At 42.6% G+C, this 17,398-nt stretch overlaps 1 protein-coding gene across 1 annotated transcript; it reads right to left on the reverse strand.

Annotated features, from left to right (window-relative positions):
- Positions 1-7,357: 7,357 nt before the first annotated feature.
- LOC133534237 (uncharacterized) lies at positions 7,358-13,343 on the reverse strand. Its single transcript, XM_061873332.1, has 2 exons — positions 10,940-13,343; positions 7,358-8,162 (listed from the first exon to the last, which is right to left on the reverse strand). Exons 1-2 carry the CDS (start codon positions 11,715-11,717, stop codon positions 8,149-8,151), a joined length of 792 nt encoding a protein of 263 aa, XP_061729316.1. The 5' UTR covers positions 11,718-13,343; the 3' UTR covers positions 7,358-8,148.
- Between the last annotated feature and the right edge of the window lie 4,055 nt (positions 13,344-17,398).

A 17,398-nucleotide genomic window follows, 5' to 3' on the forward strand; every position in this document is an offset into this window, starting at 1 on the left:
AGTGGCTTGTAGATGTAGAGATGTAGATGTAGTGTAGGGACGCCCGGCCGGAAGCAGGCGGGCTGTCGATCGCATGTTGCGTTCATTCAGCCCAGTTCCCTGTAGTTGGAGCTGCAGGTTACTGTCCCGGCGGCATTCCCATACCAATCTCCTCAAATCTTCTTGTTTTCCTGCAGAACAGAAGGACATCTTTAAGTTCGACGTCCTTTAGTTCATTTTCTATTAGTGAATCTCTACCGAATATATTATATCGCAGTGCCGCGTACATAATACATTCTGCTAGTAGGTGAAAGCTAGTAGTTTCCTCCTTACCACAGTGTGGACAGGAGGCGTCTCTGTTATTTTCATTACCTTAAGATGTCTGTTGAGAGTATTATGACCAGTAATGATACCTGTCAGTATCTCAGACTGCTCTTACCTAGTTTCAGAAGATACCTAGTTCTTTTGTGGTCAATGCCCTTGACCATCATCTTGGACTGTCTGCAGCTAGTCTCTTCTTCCCATTCTCTCTGTGCTTCCATTTCTTTTACCTTTTCTATAACTCCCTTCGTGACATCCGCTGACATAGGTAGAGCCGGTTCCGGACCCATGTATTCCGTCTCCGCCCCCATCCTCGCCAGCTCGTCCGCTTTCTCGTTCCCTGTTACTCCCTGGTGCCCCGGCACCCATGCCACCGTGACACTTCTTTGCTTGCCTATCGAGTTTAGCTCCTCTCTGCATTCTCTCACGAGAGCGGAGGTGACTGATACTTTCTTCAGTGCCTTCAGTGCTGCCTGGCTGTCGGTATATATTACAACAGCACCCTCTTGCTTCACGCTCTCTTTGATTATACGTGCACAGCGCGCTATTGCACATACCTCAGCTTGGAACACGCTCGCATATCTACCCAATGATATTGATACTTTCTCTCCCAGTTTAGGGATCACAATGCCCGCTCCTGCTAGTTTCGTTGAGCTTCTTCTCGAGCCATCCGTGAAGCAGATTGTCGTTGGGTGTCTGACTTCCACTTTCCAGTTGTCTCTCTCTCCTATATGTACCCTGTACTTCTTGTCAAATATCTCCTGCCTTTTTATAAGGTCATTGTTTGCCATCAACATCTCAAATCTTGATAGTGCCTCTTTGTATCAGCGCGTGCCTTTTGTCCACGCAGCTTCCTCTCCATTCTTTACATGCTTTTGTAGCGGCAAGGCGTCGACGCACGTTAGAGTCAGCAGTTTTGGTAAACAGTTTAAATGAACATTTAGTACGAGCAGTCGCTTAGCGCCGCTCGACAAGTGCGCACATTCTTAATACATACGCGATACCGCGACGCCGCCTGGTCTTGCGCCTTTTCTCTAATCGTTTGTGTTTTCTATTAATGTAACCTTCTGATACTAATTTGGAGTCTGAATAAATAGATGTAATTAAGTGATTCTTCGTTTACCTCCTCACCATAATAGGGTATACCCACTACAGTACTCTAAAGTGGTGACCCCGCGTTCGTTTTTGTTTTGAACTCTTAAATAATAATAGGGCAGGCCAGGCGGGCAGTGAAACACCGCGCAAAGACATTAAGTGCGTGTTGTTTGTGAACGTGGACTATACCGGGGGGGTTGTAGTTCAAATGTACGGTAATACCCTGCTCGGAGTACCAGTGCAGCAGCCCGGCGCGGGACAGGGAGCCACCGGGACTACGGAACAACAATCCGCTAAGTTAGCGGGACCCCAGCTCACCGGATCAGCGGGATCACCAAGCACCAGACCTACGGAACCGAGACAAGTAGCAGCTATGGAGAGCGATTTAGCGGCCATTACGGTATCGTCGAGGATAGCTCCATTCTGGAAAGACATGCCCAAGCTTTGGTTTAGGCAGTTTGAGGCAATACTGGCGCCACAGAAATTGGGCCAAGAGGCGAAATTCGATCTGGTGTTCAGCAAGTTAGGTAAAGAGGAACTGAGCACCGTGGGCGATTTGCTGGATAATGCCACGGCGAGGAGATATGAATCCCTCAAGGCCAGATTAATTTCAGCATTCCAGGAGAGCGCGGATCGGCAGTTTAATAGGCTGGTCAAGGAAATGGAGCTCGGGGAGCAGAAGCCTTCACAACTCTACAGGCGAATGGCCGAGGCGGCCAGGAATGCTGATATGTCGGACGATACAGTGAAAAGGTTGTGGCTACAGCAGCTACCGACGGCGACAAGGGCGATTCTGACGGCGGTCGGTGAAGAGACAAAACCAGAAGATTGGTATCTATGGCGGACAAGATTGTGGAGTCCATGGGCTCAGGGGTGGTTGCGACGGTAGCAGCCCCGGCGGCCCAGGCTACTGCATCGTTGAGCGCCGTGTCCAGCGACCTGATCTGCGAGTTCAGGAACATGGCCTTGGAAATCAAGCAGCTCAGAGGCGAAGTAAGTGAGCTCAGGGCAAGACCAAGAGGAAGAGATTTCCGGCTGAAGAGGAATCGTTCGCGGTCGAGGTCGCGCGGACCAAACGGGAAACCCGACTGGTTATGCAGGTACCACTATAAATTCAGAGAGAATGCACGAGCATGTATCCAGCCGTGTGCCTGGGGGAGGCCACAGCAGTCGGCAGGCGGGGCGCCGCCGGCAGCGTACGCTTGGCAGCCACCGTAGGGAAACTAGACGCGGTGCACCCTGGAGCGGCTGGGGGGTGCGTGGAGCCGAGAACGGAAAGCCACCGCTTGTGTGTAGTAGACTTTAACAGTGGTATGAGTTTCTTAGTGGATACTGGAGCAGACGTATCTATAGTGCCGGTCAGTAGGTTCAGTGCTACGGTTCGTCGCGAGTGTGGTAGTAATAGTTACAAACTGTACGCAGCGAATAACACGGAGATAAGGACTTACGGAATCGTGTCGTTAGAGCTCAATTTAGGGTTGCGCAGCGCTTTTCGGTGGAACTTTATAATGTGCGACGTGACTCGGCCAATACTGGGTGCTGATTTTTTAAGGACTCATAAGTTAATGGTAGATTTAGACTGTAAAATATTAGTTGATAAAGTGACGAATTTGAAGTGTATCGGGTCCATTGTACGTTGCGAGTTAGCGTCCATAAAATGCATTCGGGATGATAGCCCATACCGTGACATCCTAATGCGTTACGCGGACGTAACAAAGTCTGTGTCATTTAAGGAGCCTGCTAAACATAGTGTAAAGCACTATATAGAGACTTCGGGACCTCCGGTTTATGCGCGCGCTAGGCCGTTACCGCGAGATAGGTACGAACAGGCGAAGCAGGAATTTCGTAACATGCAAGCTTTAGGTATTTGCAGACCGAGCAAGAGTCCCTGGGCAAGCCCACTACACGTAGTGCCGAAGAAGGACGGGCAGATCAGACCGTGCGGCGACTACAGGAGGCTGAACGCTGTCACCAAGCCGGACAGATACCCAATTCCTAGACTACAGGACTTCACGTACGGATTATCGGGTAAGTCAATATTCACAACTCTAGATATCAACCGCGCTTACCATGCCATTGAAATCGCGCCAGAAGATATCGAGAAAAGCGCAGTGATCACACCCTTCGGCTTATTTGAGTTTACAAGACTCTGTTTTGGGCTCAGAAACGCAGCACAGACGTTCCAGCGCTTCATGAATGCACAGCTGCAAGACATAGAAACCATCACTGACGAGCAAGGCGCGAATTCATCCCTATTTTGCTACATAGATGACGTAATAATAGCACCAGAGAACGAGAACGTGCACAGAGAGCATTTAGGTAAGGTACTTGAGAGTTTTGACAGAGTAGGTTTGACAATTAATTTAGGCAAGTGCCAATTTGGACTATCACAGGTAGATTTTTTAGGTTATACAGTGTCGGCAGACGGACTGCGACCGCGCAACGATAAAGTTAAGGCAATTGTAGACTATCCGAGACCAGAGACCGTCGAGCAACTTAGACGTTTTTTAGGAATGGTTAACTTTTATAGGGCACATTTAGGCAAAGCGGCGGATGTGCAGAGTCACTTAAATAAGTATTTACATAATTCAAAAAAAAGGATCAGTCCAAAATCGAGTGGGACGCTGCAGCAGTGACCGCGTTTGAGCAATGTAAAGAGAGCTTAAAAAACGCCATTACATTGTCGTTTCCGGTCCCAGACGTTCCGCTAGCGCTTATGACAGATGCATCGGGAACCTCAGCGGGTAGCGTGTTACAACAAAGAGTAGACAATAGCTGGAGACCGCTAGGTTATTTTTCGAAAGCGTTTTCAGATGCATAAAAAAAGTATAGTACATATGACAGAGAGTTGACTGCAATATACATGTCTATAGCGTATTTTAGGAATATGATAGAGGGCAGGAGATTAATAGTGTACACGGACCATAAGCCTCTCACGGTCGCTACCTAACAAAGGTAGGGTCAGCAAAGGAGACGCCACGACGAGCGAGACAGCTAATGTACATCAGCGAATTTACGAGCGAGATAGAACACATTAGCGTTTCGCAGAATATAGTTGCTGACGCGCTTTCACGTGTAGAAACGATAGCTTGCCCTGTAGTCATCGATTTCGAGGAAGTTGCGCAAGCACAGGAAACCGATAGGCAGTTTGCAGAATTGTTTACAGCGGACAAAACGAAATATAAGTTGTTAGGTATGCCAAACTCAAAAGGTAAGGTTTATTGCGAAATATCAGGTGATAATGCTCGACCGTATTTACCAGAGAAATTCAGGAAGATAGCGTTCGAGGCCATTCATCACATTAGTCATCCAGGCATTAGGACCACACGCAAGATGGTAGCCCAGAGGTATTTTTGGCCAGGCATGAATAAAGATGTAGGCACATGGGCAAAGGCATGCGTGCAGTGTCAGAGGGCAAAGGTAAGTAGGCATACAGTTTCTAAATTAGGACAATTTGAAGACGCGGAGAGGTTCAGACATTTACATGTGGACATCGTGGGGCCCTTGCCCACGACAGCTCAAAATTTCAAATATATAGTTTCAATGATAGATCGACGTACCAGGTGGCCAGAGGCCATTCCAATAGTTGACATGACAGCTGAGACAGTAGCGAGAGTGGTTTATGAAAATTGGATCTGCAGATTCGGGTGCCCAAGTTTGATTACATCTGATCAAGGCAGACAGTTTGAGAGTGATTTGTTTAAGAGCTTAATGAAATTTTTAGGGGTACACAAGGTACGTACAACCCCATATCACCCAATTAGCAACGGGATTTTGGAACGTTGGCATCGGACAGTTAAAAGTAGCTTAAAAGCCAGATTAGCAGACAACGCGTCCTGGGCTGATGAGCTACCTACGGTTTTGCTGGGACTTCGAGCAGCATCCAGGTCAGATAACGAAGTAAGTGCAGCAGAAATGCTTTACGGTCATGTTTTGAGATTGCCAGGTGATTTTTACACACATTCCAAAATAAATTGCAATGACCCTTTTTCATATGTAGAGAAACTTAGGTCGATCGTCGATAGCCTACGTCCCGTGTCACGAGCGAATAGCGATTCGCGTAAAATATTTTTCCACAAAGAATTAGAATCATGTTCTCACGTTTTTATAAGGAACGATATGGTAAAAAAACCGCTTACTCCCAATTACGATGGACCATATTTAGTTTTAAATAGGAGACCTAAAACTTTTAAAATTCAGTTACCCAATAGACAGGTAGAAATATCGATTGATAGGCTAAATCCAGCATTTTTATTAAAAGAGCAACCTGAAAGCAATAATAATTCTGGTAGTAACAGAAGCGTAGGTAATGACGGGTTAACCACAACTACCACAAGTGAGCCTACAAAGCCATTAGTGAGTAAAACGCCAACACCTTTAATTCGTACCACGAGGAGCGGACGCACGGTAAATAGGCCAGTTAGATTTATGCTTGATGAATAAAAATTGTAGCACGTAGGTTGCACAGTTGAAATATAGACAGTACTGAGACTCGTTTCCGCTTAGGTATTTTGCAGGGTTAGGTTGTTTGGACGGAGACGTTGCCTAGGGATGGCACATTTTAAATTTTTGAGATTTTCCTGGAAATTGTGAAATTCGGGTCCAGCTACTTTGTTTTTAATTTAGCATCTCCTGGATGGAGCCTGGACCCCGGGGTAGATTTTCTATTTCCCGAAAGTAGTGTGGTAGCCATTGCACTGGGTGGATGGCTACATTTCAAATAGTAATTATAAGTACCGGTTTATCAGTTTCAAGTCGGGCTCTGAAAAACGAGACCCGCAACTTAGGTAAGAGTTTTTATACTGTAGTCATAAATGTTTTGTAACATTGTTTGATTCTTTTTAAAAAACGTATCGAAGCGGTACGTGACAATGTAAGAGAAAATGTAATGATTTGTTATTTTTGATCCATATTTAAGTAAGATGTATTAGATTAACTACAATTATATTCAATATACAGTCAGTACAGCACGTTGTTCCACGTTAAAGAGTAAAATTTCCTGTCAGTAAAGTGGTTTTGAAATTGTAAGGAGGAAAACAACTCGCACAATGCCATAGCGATAGCAAAAGTGGAAAACTGGTCTAATCAAGTGGAGTCAAAACTAAATTATGTGGGAATTGGACTAATCGCATTGGGAATAATTTTGTTGTTGGCAATATGTTATTTTGTGAGAATGAAATGCAAACAATGTGCTAGATCGTGGGTGCAGAAAACAATCGGAAATTTACCACCCACAGCTATTAAAGTTCATACTGTTGCCAGTCCCCCACAACAAGTGTATCAATAAGTGTTGTTATGAAGTGCTCAAAGGGGTAATTGTAATCGCTGTTAAGTTCTCAGAACTATGGACCACTACGTTCATTATAAATGAAACAACAATGTTATTATTCAAACGTGTAATGTAATAGGTATAAGTCTTATTTCACAGCTCTTGTTTACATTCGTAGCGCTAGAGTACAATGTAAGCATTTTTTTTTACATATAAGCATGAGGTATGTGTCACACTCATAGCGAGTAAGATTGTTTTGTTAGCTTTGATATTTTTTTTCTTGTTTCTTGTATTGTTGTACTTTGATTATTCTTTTCCTTTTTTTTCAAAAAGGGGGGGGGGGGGGATGATGTAGCGGCAAGGCGTCGACGCACGTTAGAGTCAGCAGTTTTGGTAAACAGTTTAAATGAACATTTAGTACGGGCAGTCGCTTAGCGCAGCTCGACAAGTGCGCACATTCTTAATACATACGCGATACCGCGACGCCGCCTGGTCTTGCGCCTTTTCTCTAATCGTTTGTGTTTTCTATTAATGTAACCTTCTGATACTAATTTGGAGTCTGAATAAATAGATGTAATTAAGTGATTCTTCGTTTACCTCCTTACCATAATAGGGTACCCACTACAGTACTCTAAACTCTTATAGTTTCTGATAGATATGGGTCGGGAAGGCACACAAGTGACACACAACGTAGCCATTAGCGAACTGTTTTATTTAACACGGTAACTGGTTTATATCGCGGTGGGCGCAGCCACCGTGCGTACGTACATCTACCTATGCATGCATATACAACAATCCCTTCCCCATAGTTTCTTACACTAACCTAAAACTAGCACAGTCCGACCAGCTTAGAAGAACTATTTATAATCAAAACGCGGACGAGCCCGCTTGAGCCGTGTGGACGCGGCCGGCGGATCCGCGGATTCAGGAGGGGCGTCGTCCGCTGCGGCGCCGGGCGGCGACGGCGGCGCGCGGCCGGCGGCGGTTGCCGGCGCAGGCACCGTAGCTGGGCTTGCCATGGCCACAGACGCTGTCTCGAGAGGCCTCGCATCTTCCTCCTCCCCCATCATCAGTTCATCTTCGTTATTCAGGCCTGCTGGCTCATGTGACGAAGATTGCCTCGTCATTGCCTCCGGTCCACCAGCTATGTTAGGCACCACGGTAAATGGTGCGGCAGGCTGAGGCCCGATATCAAAAACAGGAGGTGCGTCAGGAGATGATGATTCGCTGGAGACTTCCGGTGTTTTGTTTGGCTCGGAGAGACTCTCGGCTGTCGGTGTGACTTGGCCCTTATTTTTAACAATTTGATTAATATGTCTTTCACTATTTTGTTTGTTTTTTTGTCTCTTATAAGATAAAGCACACGACCTAAGTTTTTTACTATAGTTCCCAGGGTCCAAGTAAAATGATTTTTATTTGTAAAGTGTTTATATAAAACTAACTCGTCCGTAATGAATGGACATCTGTTTACACCACCGTAATGTTTAATCTGCGAGCACTGTTTATTTTTAACAAAAGAGTCGAGTGCGGTGAGCGAGGTTGATGACCCTTGTGACGTAACACGCAATAAATCTAATCGCGATCTTAATTGTCTACCGAATACCAGCTGCGCTGGTGATTCCCCGGTAGTAGTATGTTTTGAATTTCTATAATGAAATAAATATTTTAGTAATTGATTATTTACACTTTTACTCTTCGAGTTTGACAAGAGTGCAGCCTTTAGGCCCTTTTTTATTACTTTGACATATGACTCCGCCATACCATTACTGGAAGGATGATACACCGGTGACGTTAAATGTTGTATGCCATTTAAAGCGCAAAATTCTTCAAAGTACTGACTGACAAAAGAAGTGCCATTATCGCTGACTATCGTACAAGGTATACCGTACCTAGACATGAAGTCGTACAATTTATCAACCACGTTAATTGACGACGAATTTGTTTTCATGTCGTAGCATTCCACCCATTTACTATAGGCGTCGACTATGACTAAGTACCAGTGTTCGTTAATAGGCCCGAGAAAATCCAAGTGTATCCTTTGGAATACATGTGCTGGAATTTTCCATGGTGCGAGCGGGACGCGCGGAGGTGTCGGTCGCAACCGAGTGCAAACCTCACAGGCTCCGATCAGATTCTCGATGGCGGCATCAATGCCCGGGAACCAAACCCGCGAACGCGCCTCAGCTTTACTCTTCACAATACCTAAATGTGAGTCGTGTAGCTCTGCCAGAACCTGACTTTGTAACGCCAAAGGAATAACGACCTTATGGCCTCTCATTAAAACCCCTTTTTCAAGCGATAGCTGAAATCTACATTGATGGTACGGCTTAATCTCGTTATCATTAGTTTTGCGAGGCCACCCATTTTGAACGAAATAAACAACCTTTTTTAGAGTCGCATCATTATGCGTCTCCTGCTGCAACCGATTGATAGTTATTGGTAAACAACTGCCCTCCAAAACGAAATGTACATATGCAGCGGTGTCCTCCGCTCCCGCGCCCCTCGCGCGTGTTACCGGCTCGTCCGGTAATGACGCCCGAGATAAGAAATCGGCGCAGTTATTCGCACTACGTACATATTCTATTACGTAATTATATGCAGATAAAAATATTGCATACCTTTGCAGTCTGTTCGCTGTTATCTCTGGTATTCCTCGGTGCGGACCGAAGATAGATAATAGCGGTTGGTGATCGGTGCGTAGAATGAAAGGTTCCGCACGTGCATATAAATATTGATGATATTTTTTTATACCGAATATTAAACTTGTCGCTTCTTTTTGTATTTGCGCATATTTTTTTTCTGCTGCATTTAGAGTTCGGGAAGCAAAAGAAATGGGACGTTCGGACCCGTCTGGCTGTATTTGTGATAAAATAGCACCGAGGCCTTGGGGTGACGCATCACAAGTGAGAATTAGTTTAGCATCAGGATTATAATGCGCAAGGACTTGATCTGATGCTAACATAGTCTTTATCTCCGTGAAGGCCTTTTCATGCTCTGATTTCCACTCCCATTTTACATCCTTTTTTAAAAGATCGTATAGGGGACTTAAGATGGTAGAAGCCCTAGGCACAAAGTTCCTATAGTAATTGATCAACCCCAGGAATGATTGCAGTTGATTTATGTTTTTAGGAACCGGTGCCTCGACTATTGCTTTGACCTTAGATTTAGATTTGCTTATACCATCTTTGTTAATAACGTGGCCTAGGTACGTTATTTCATTCTGGAAAAAAGAACACTTTTCCTTCTGAAGCGTCAGCCCCGCATCTCTAAAACGCTGTAGTACCCGGTGCAGGCGCGCGACGTGCTCCTCCCTACTCCGGCCCGTGATGAGCACGTCATCCAGGAAGCACAATACTCCCTCTAAATCGGCAAGAATATTATTTAGAGCACGTTGGAAGACCGCTGGGGCGCTTGACAACCCAAAAATTAAACGCCGATATTTGAACAACCCCCGATTTGTGTTGATACATGTAATATTATCGGGGTCGTCAATTTCAAACTGATTATAAGCCATTGACATATCCAGTTTTGTAAATTCAACCCCTCCGTGCAATTTAGAGAAAAGTTCTTCGATAGTCGGCAGGGGGTATTTCTCAATCAATAATTGTTTATTTATTGTTTGAGAGTAGTCTGCACAGATCCTAACTGACCCGTCGCGTTTAAGCACTGGCACGATGGGCGATGCGTAGTCAGAATATTCGATCTGCTCTAGAATACCTAGCCGTACTAAACGTTTACTTTCACTATCGACCTTATCTTTCAGAGCGAATGCCACGGGCCGGGCTTTGTAAAAAACTGGTTTGGCGTCGGCCTTAAGCGTTAATTTTATTTTATATTTTTTGAATCGACCTAGTTTGTCCGAAAATAATTCTGGATAACGAGCCATCAAATCGCTCACATCGTCGGTTTCGGACTCTGTTGTCGAGCAATAGAGGATAGGCGCGAGCTCCAACTTGAATTTGGAGATGAAGTTTCTCCCAAGGATCACCGGACCCCCTTGAGGAATGACGTGTACATCGAGAATAATAGTCTTGCCCAAATACACGACCGGTAATTTGGCAAAACCTATACTTAGGATCGGAATACCATTATAACCCGCAAACCTCTTGTTACTAGGGGATAACGGCACTTCTTTAAACAGAGACTCGTAAGTTTTTTGTGATATAGCGGTTATGGGGGAGCCGGTATCTATTTCACATTATACAGATAACCCGTTGATAATAACTGTTTCTATCATAGGTTCACCCCTAACTGAACGTATATTAAAAAACTTACCATCATCATCCTCGCTCACCTCCTCTGACTCAACGTATTTGAGGTTACACATCTTACGTAAGTGACCCTTCTTTTTACACTTTTTGCACTTGTAATTTACATAACGACAGTTCTCCGTTTTATGGCTACTTAGACCGCATACAGAACATTTATTCCCGCGGCCCGCTGTAGTCTCGCCGATCTTCAACACGCTCTCAGCGCCGGGCACCACCGCCGTCGCGGTCGGAGCCAAGGTCGCGCTGGCTGCGGCGCGGGCGCACCGCACACTTTCAGCTATGTCTATTGCTTTCGCTAGGGTGAGTTCGCCAAGCTCCTTCGAAAACAATTTTTCGCGCTCTTTACCAGACTGCATGCCCATGATAAATCTGTCCAGAAGCGCCTCCTCAATGTTCTTGAACTGGCAATGCGCCGCGAGCCCGCGCAGCCGCGCGGCCCACTGCGCTGAAGTTTCGCCTACCTTCTGCACTGCAGAATGAAAGTGATAACGCTCCGCAAAAACACAGCGCTTTGGAGTAAAATGCGCATCCAATAACTGTACCACTTCACAGTAACTTTTGTTTTCAAGAACACCGGGCAGAGCAAGGTTACTTGCTAATTGATAGGTGCTTTCGGTAAGTGCACTTAACAAGATGGCGCGCCTTCTCACACCCGATTTATCGCTTGCATCGTCGATGTTGTTTGCGATGAACCACTGTTCAAGCCTATTTTTGTACGTAAGCCACTCTTGTTGTTCATGGTTAAAACTTGAAAATAAGCCGACCGAGTTTGAAGTTGCCATGATACACGGCGATTAACACGCGAGGTAATTATCGAATCGTCGCCACTGATAGATATGGGTCGGGAAGGCACACAAGTGACACACAACGTAGCCATTAGCGAACTGTTTTATTTAACACGGTAACTGGTTTATATCGCGGTGGGCGCAGCCACCGTGCGTACGTACATCTACCTATGCATGCATATACAACAGTTTCGGAAAAAAGTGGCTGTGACATAATCGGACAGACAGACGGACATGACGAATCTATAAGGGTTCCGTTTTTAGGGTTCCGTAGTCAACTAGGAACCCTTATAGTTTTTTTTTTTTTTTTTATACTACGTCGGTGGCAAACAAGCATACGGCCTGCCTGATGTTAAGCAGTCTCCGTAGCCTATGTACACCTGCAACTCCAGAGGAGTTACATGCGCGTTGCCGACCCTAACCCCACCCCCCTCGTTGAGCTCTGGCAACCTTACTCACCGGCAGGAACACAACACTATGAGTAGGGTCAAGTGTTATTTGGCTGCGGTTTTCTGTAAGGTGGAGGTCCTTCCCCAGTTGGGCTCTGCTCTAGATCTGGAATGACATCTGCTGTGCTGTGCCCTACCACACAAGGCGAGATGACATTCACATTGCCCATACCTCTCTTTTGGACGTAGTTTAAGGACATACCCGGGTCGCCATGTCCGTCTGTCTGTCTGTCTGTCTGTCTGTGTGTCTGTCTGTCTGTCTGTCCGAGGCTTTGCTCCGTGGTCATTAGTGCTAGAAAGCTGAAATTTGGCATGGATATATAAATCAATAAAGCCGACAAAGTCGTACAATAAAATCAAAAAATTTAATTTTTTTTAGGGTACCTCCCTTACACGTAAAGTGGGGGTGAAATTTTTTTTTTTGCTTCAACCCTAGAGTGTGGGGTATCGTTGGAAAGGTCTTTCAAAACTTATAGGGGTTTTCAAGAAACATTTTTTGATAAAGTGAATATATTCGGAGATAATCGCTCCGAAAGAAAAAAAAAATTGTCCCCCCCTCTAACTTTTGAACCATAGGTCCAAAAAATATGAAAAAAATCGTGGAAGTAGAGCTTAAGAAAGACATTAAATGAAAACTATAGCGGAAATGATCAGTTTAGCTGTTTTTGAGTTATCGCAAAAAGATTTCCCTTCATAGTACTGCTAGACTTACTTTAATTAGGTACTGATTATGCAAATTTGCCTATTTGTTTAACTCGGGTGAAAGGTACCGTTTCATCCCTTGGTTAACAATTTACTATACTTTTAGCTCCAGTTTAGCTTATTGTGACGGAAGAGTAACTACGGAACCCTACACTGAGCGTGGCCCGACATGCTCTTGGCCGGTTTTTTGCCATTTGGCTACGGAACCCTAATAAAGGTTTACGAACCTATTTTACCTGTGCATTTAATTACATTTGCATGTAATAAAGTTACAATGGTATGCTTAAACGCTGGTTATAAGAAAGTCTGGGATCCGCTCGGTAACCCATTATCAAGAATTAACCCATAGGGGATCCGTCTTATACACGTGACATCTACAAAATGTAATTAATGCATCCTCCTATAAATACATAAAGAATCAGAATCAAAATCATTTATTTTGCTAGAACATTACACAGATATTACAATTTGTCATGTCAGTAGATAGGTTACATGAATGCATGCTCTGCCATACTTGGCACGCAAAACTGACACTAGGTAATACATTTAGCCTAAGTTTACGATAACATTAAATTTCTATAGCTAATAATTCGATAATTCTGAAGCTAAGAAAATTATTACGAGTATTATACAAATTTAAATAAAATATTATTATTATTCATACAGTTTCTGGAAATATTCCTGCAAGGTGTAATAAGGGCTGTTTATTAAATAACATTTTAGCCTTTTTGTGAATTCATTTAAATTAGTGCACTGTTTTATGTCATTACTTAAAAAATTAAAAATTTTGATTCCATTGTAATAATACTTCTTTTAAAATGAATATAATTATTTGATTTTGGTAAGAAATTAGCTTAGATTTGGTAGGAAAATAGCTTATGTCGCTAATGTTTGTGCTTATGTATTGAGTAGGTATTACCAATTACAACTACAGTCGGCAAGCACTATTGGCCTTGATAGCGTCTAAAGATAACCTTACCTATATAAAGCATAAAAATAATTTAATTCCCCCCCCCCCCCCCCCCCCCCCCCCCCCCCCCACCCATATTAACATGAATTCATCATTACGAATAAATTAAGTGTTCTCACGCTATAGTATTTTATGCAACAGTTGTATAAGAAGGGTCAAAAAAGGCGAGTGGCGTGAGTTACAATGTGAGCCGGAGCCGAAGGCGTAGGCGAACATTGTAAAGGAATACGCCACGAGCATTTTTTGACCTACTTATACAACGTTGCATACAATATTTTTCCTACGAGTCAACAAAAATAAATCTTAATTTAGGTAAACAAATTACAGCAAAAGTATATAGCCAAGACGCGCGAGCATACCTTGTTACGCGCCCGGCCCGCCCCGGGCCGCGGCCGGCCGGTCGGCGACACCTCCTCGTAACTCATGAGGCCCTGGTACTTGCTACTTGCTAAATTAAATTTTTGGACAGTTTTTTCTCAATTTTGGCCACCGTAGCCTACGGAGACTAACAAGCAACGCTAAGCGGTCTTCGTAGTCTATGGGTGTTGCTATATTACGGGTGTCACATGCGTGTTTCTGACTTATGAAGTAATTATTTTTACTATGCAACCAAATGAATATTTTGTAAGTTGGCAGCAATGCACTTAGTTTAAAACTGTATTCGTTTTGGTTTTGTTAGGTTGGTAGCCATTAATCGCAGTAACGTTATAGCGATTAAAAGGACAAGAGCTTTTATGAGGAATAGACAATATAGACTTTTCTTGAAACCTTTTATGTATGTTCTTATATTCGTGTTAATGAATGCATAAATGACAGATAACAGTAGAGGAGTAGGAAAACGAAATAAATCACCTGTATTTGCTGCACGCCCCACTCGGGCCACTCGTCGCGTACTCAAACTCGTCCGATCTATTGTGATTAGCTCCTTACTTAATCAAAGGTTACCCTTAAGGAAAACTTTAACCGTTTACGACTTTCTGGATACGAATGCCTCGCAGCGATAAGGAATGCATGGCCGGTTTCTGTATCTGAGCGGGAGCTATTTATTTAGGTTGACCCACCGCTATATTGTATTTTGGCATGAACTAATGTCATTTATAATTTTAATGTTAGAATTTATATTTTGCTAATGTATCACAACTATCTATAATGTAATTTGTCGCCGCGAATCTAGTGTCGATACAAACTCGATAGGGTTTCACGGCGCTTTTCTGTTATTTTTAATGTATTATTTTCGACGACCGGTTTGGCCTAGTGGGTAGTGACCCTGCCTACGAAGCTGATGGTCCCGGGTTCAAATCCTGGTAAGGGCATTTATTGGTGTGATAAGCATGGATATTTGTTCCTGTGTCATGGGTGTTTTCTATGTTTTTAATAATTATAAATATTTATATATTATATATATCGTTGTCTGAGTACCCACAACACAAGCCTTATTGAGCTTACTGTGGGATTTAGTCAATTTGTGTAATAATGTCCTATAATATTTATTTTTTTATTTATTATTTTAATATAGAATAAATAAAAGTAAAAAATAATAATATGAGGAACAGGAAATAATGAGTTGTCTCACCTCATGGCCTCAATAAGAATGTTGTCGACCCTCGCCGCGACGGCTGCTCCGCGGCCTGCTCGGCCAGCACGTCCCGCGGCCTGCTCGGCCAGCACGTCCCGCGGCCTGCTCGGCCAGCACGTCCCGCCAATGAAGGTTGTTTTCTGAAAAAAAATTATATTGAATTATCTCGTGAAAAAATAGATAAAGATAAATATAGATAAAGATATTTTATTGAGTTAATAAAGGTGCTTATACTACGTACTTACATTGTTTTACTTACATCATTTTTAGGGTTCCGTACCCAAAGGGTAAAACGGACCCTATTACTAAGACTCCACTGTCCGTCCGTCCGTCCGTCCGTCTGTCACCAGGCTGTATCTCATGCACCGTGATAGCTAGACAGTTGAAATTTTCACAGATGATGTATTTCTGTTGCCGCTATAACAACAAATACTAAAAAGTACGGGACCCTCGGTGGGTCAGTCCGACTCGCGCTTGTCCGGTTTTTTTTATGGTACAAAACCAACAGGCAAGTAAGTGTCATCTGACCCCCGTACTAGTAAGAAGTAAGAACTGTATCACGGTGGGTCAGGATTCACCGTCCTCACATATCATTTTCAACACGTACCAATCGATTTACACTTAACATGTTGTGCAGTTTATTACATTTATTTATTTGTATTACAAGATAACTTAATATTTAACATGACGACAATGTACACAAAGGATGAATACGAGTAGTGAACAATTTCTTAGCATCTGGACTGCGGCCGTTGCCGGGCCGTCTTAGAAGTAAACAAGTAGTATACGCAAAGATTTAAGATCATAGAAAGTATTATGGGATGTTACAAATTCGAGTTTTTCACACTGTTAATCCCGATTTTAATTAAAAATGTATATATATATATGGTAAAGATTATTAAATTCTACACGAAATATGTAAAGGGTCTAGCAGGCTTAGAAAGGAGAAGTGGCCCCTGTGACGAATATCGGATTTTTATAATATCATTTGTTGGCTAATATCTTATAACATAGAAACATCTTAACTTTCAGCCCCCTATCTTAAACCGTTAAACCTTAAGGCAACGAAATTAAACCTCCATTAAACAGATCTCCAAAGAAATCTCCTTTAGAATGAAAGACGCCTTTGCGCTAGCTGAACGCTTTCATTGACATTTTTTTTAAAGTATGGAGCACCAATTATATTGATTAATTTTTCGCATGGTAGTAGCTAATACTATTCGCAGTTTATGTGTTTTTTTCTATAGGTGTATCTTTATAAATACTTGTTGAAAATAACTGTCAAAAATCTCTGACATTTTAATCATTATTTTTTCAGGGAATTAAATATAAAAAAAAACCCGAGTTATACTCCTACTCATTCTTTGTAGCTATGATTTAGTTTGATTGCTCTACCTTATATGTATAGTTCAGGAGAAAAACTACTTTGAAATGTGTCCATAAAATGACGTTTTTGACATTATCTCGGTGACGGTTCAAAATTAAGGCTAAAAGTTAAATTAAATTAAATTAAAAATTAAATATATTTATTTGCATTAAGTGTGGTAAACATTAATGGTCATCTTTACATATGTAAACTTAGATCACACACTTAGCTAATAATAAGCATGCAATATTTTTTTATACACACTAACAACTATATTTAGTATACTTACAAACATGAAATGATTTAAAAATTAATACAACATTATACTACAAATTTCAATCATATTGTTCATGTTAAATAGCATAAGTAAATAAGGATTACATTTTATTCTTCGTTATCAGATTCTAAAAATTCATTCATTATATAAAAACATTTTTCTGTTAACCATGTAAATAAATGCCGCCTAAACTGGGTTATCGATGGTTGTTGTCTTATTACGAGAAGTAAATTGTTAAATATTTTTATTGACATAGAGTGACAATTTTTCCTCTGTAACGCGCTTCTACATCTCGGCATAACTACTTTTAAGGTGTTTCTATATTATACGATACCCAA

The sequence above is a fragment of the Cydia pomonella genome, unplaced genomic scaffold, assembly GCF_033807575.1.
Source record: "Cydia pomonella isolate Wapato2018A unplaced genomic scaffold, ilCydPomo1 PGA_scaffold_75, whole genome shotgun sequence".
NCBI lineage: Eukaryota > Metazoa > Arthropoda > Insecta > Lepidoptera > Tortricidae > Cydia > Cydia pomonella.

Coding starts and splice junctions, on each gene's coding strand:
- LOC133534237 (XM_061873332.1), bottom strand. CDS start 11,717: ATGGCAACTTCAAACTCGGTCGGCTTATTTTCAAGTTTTAACCATGAA.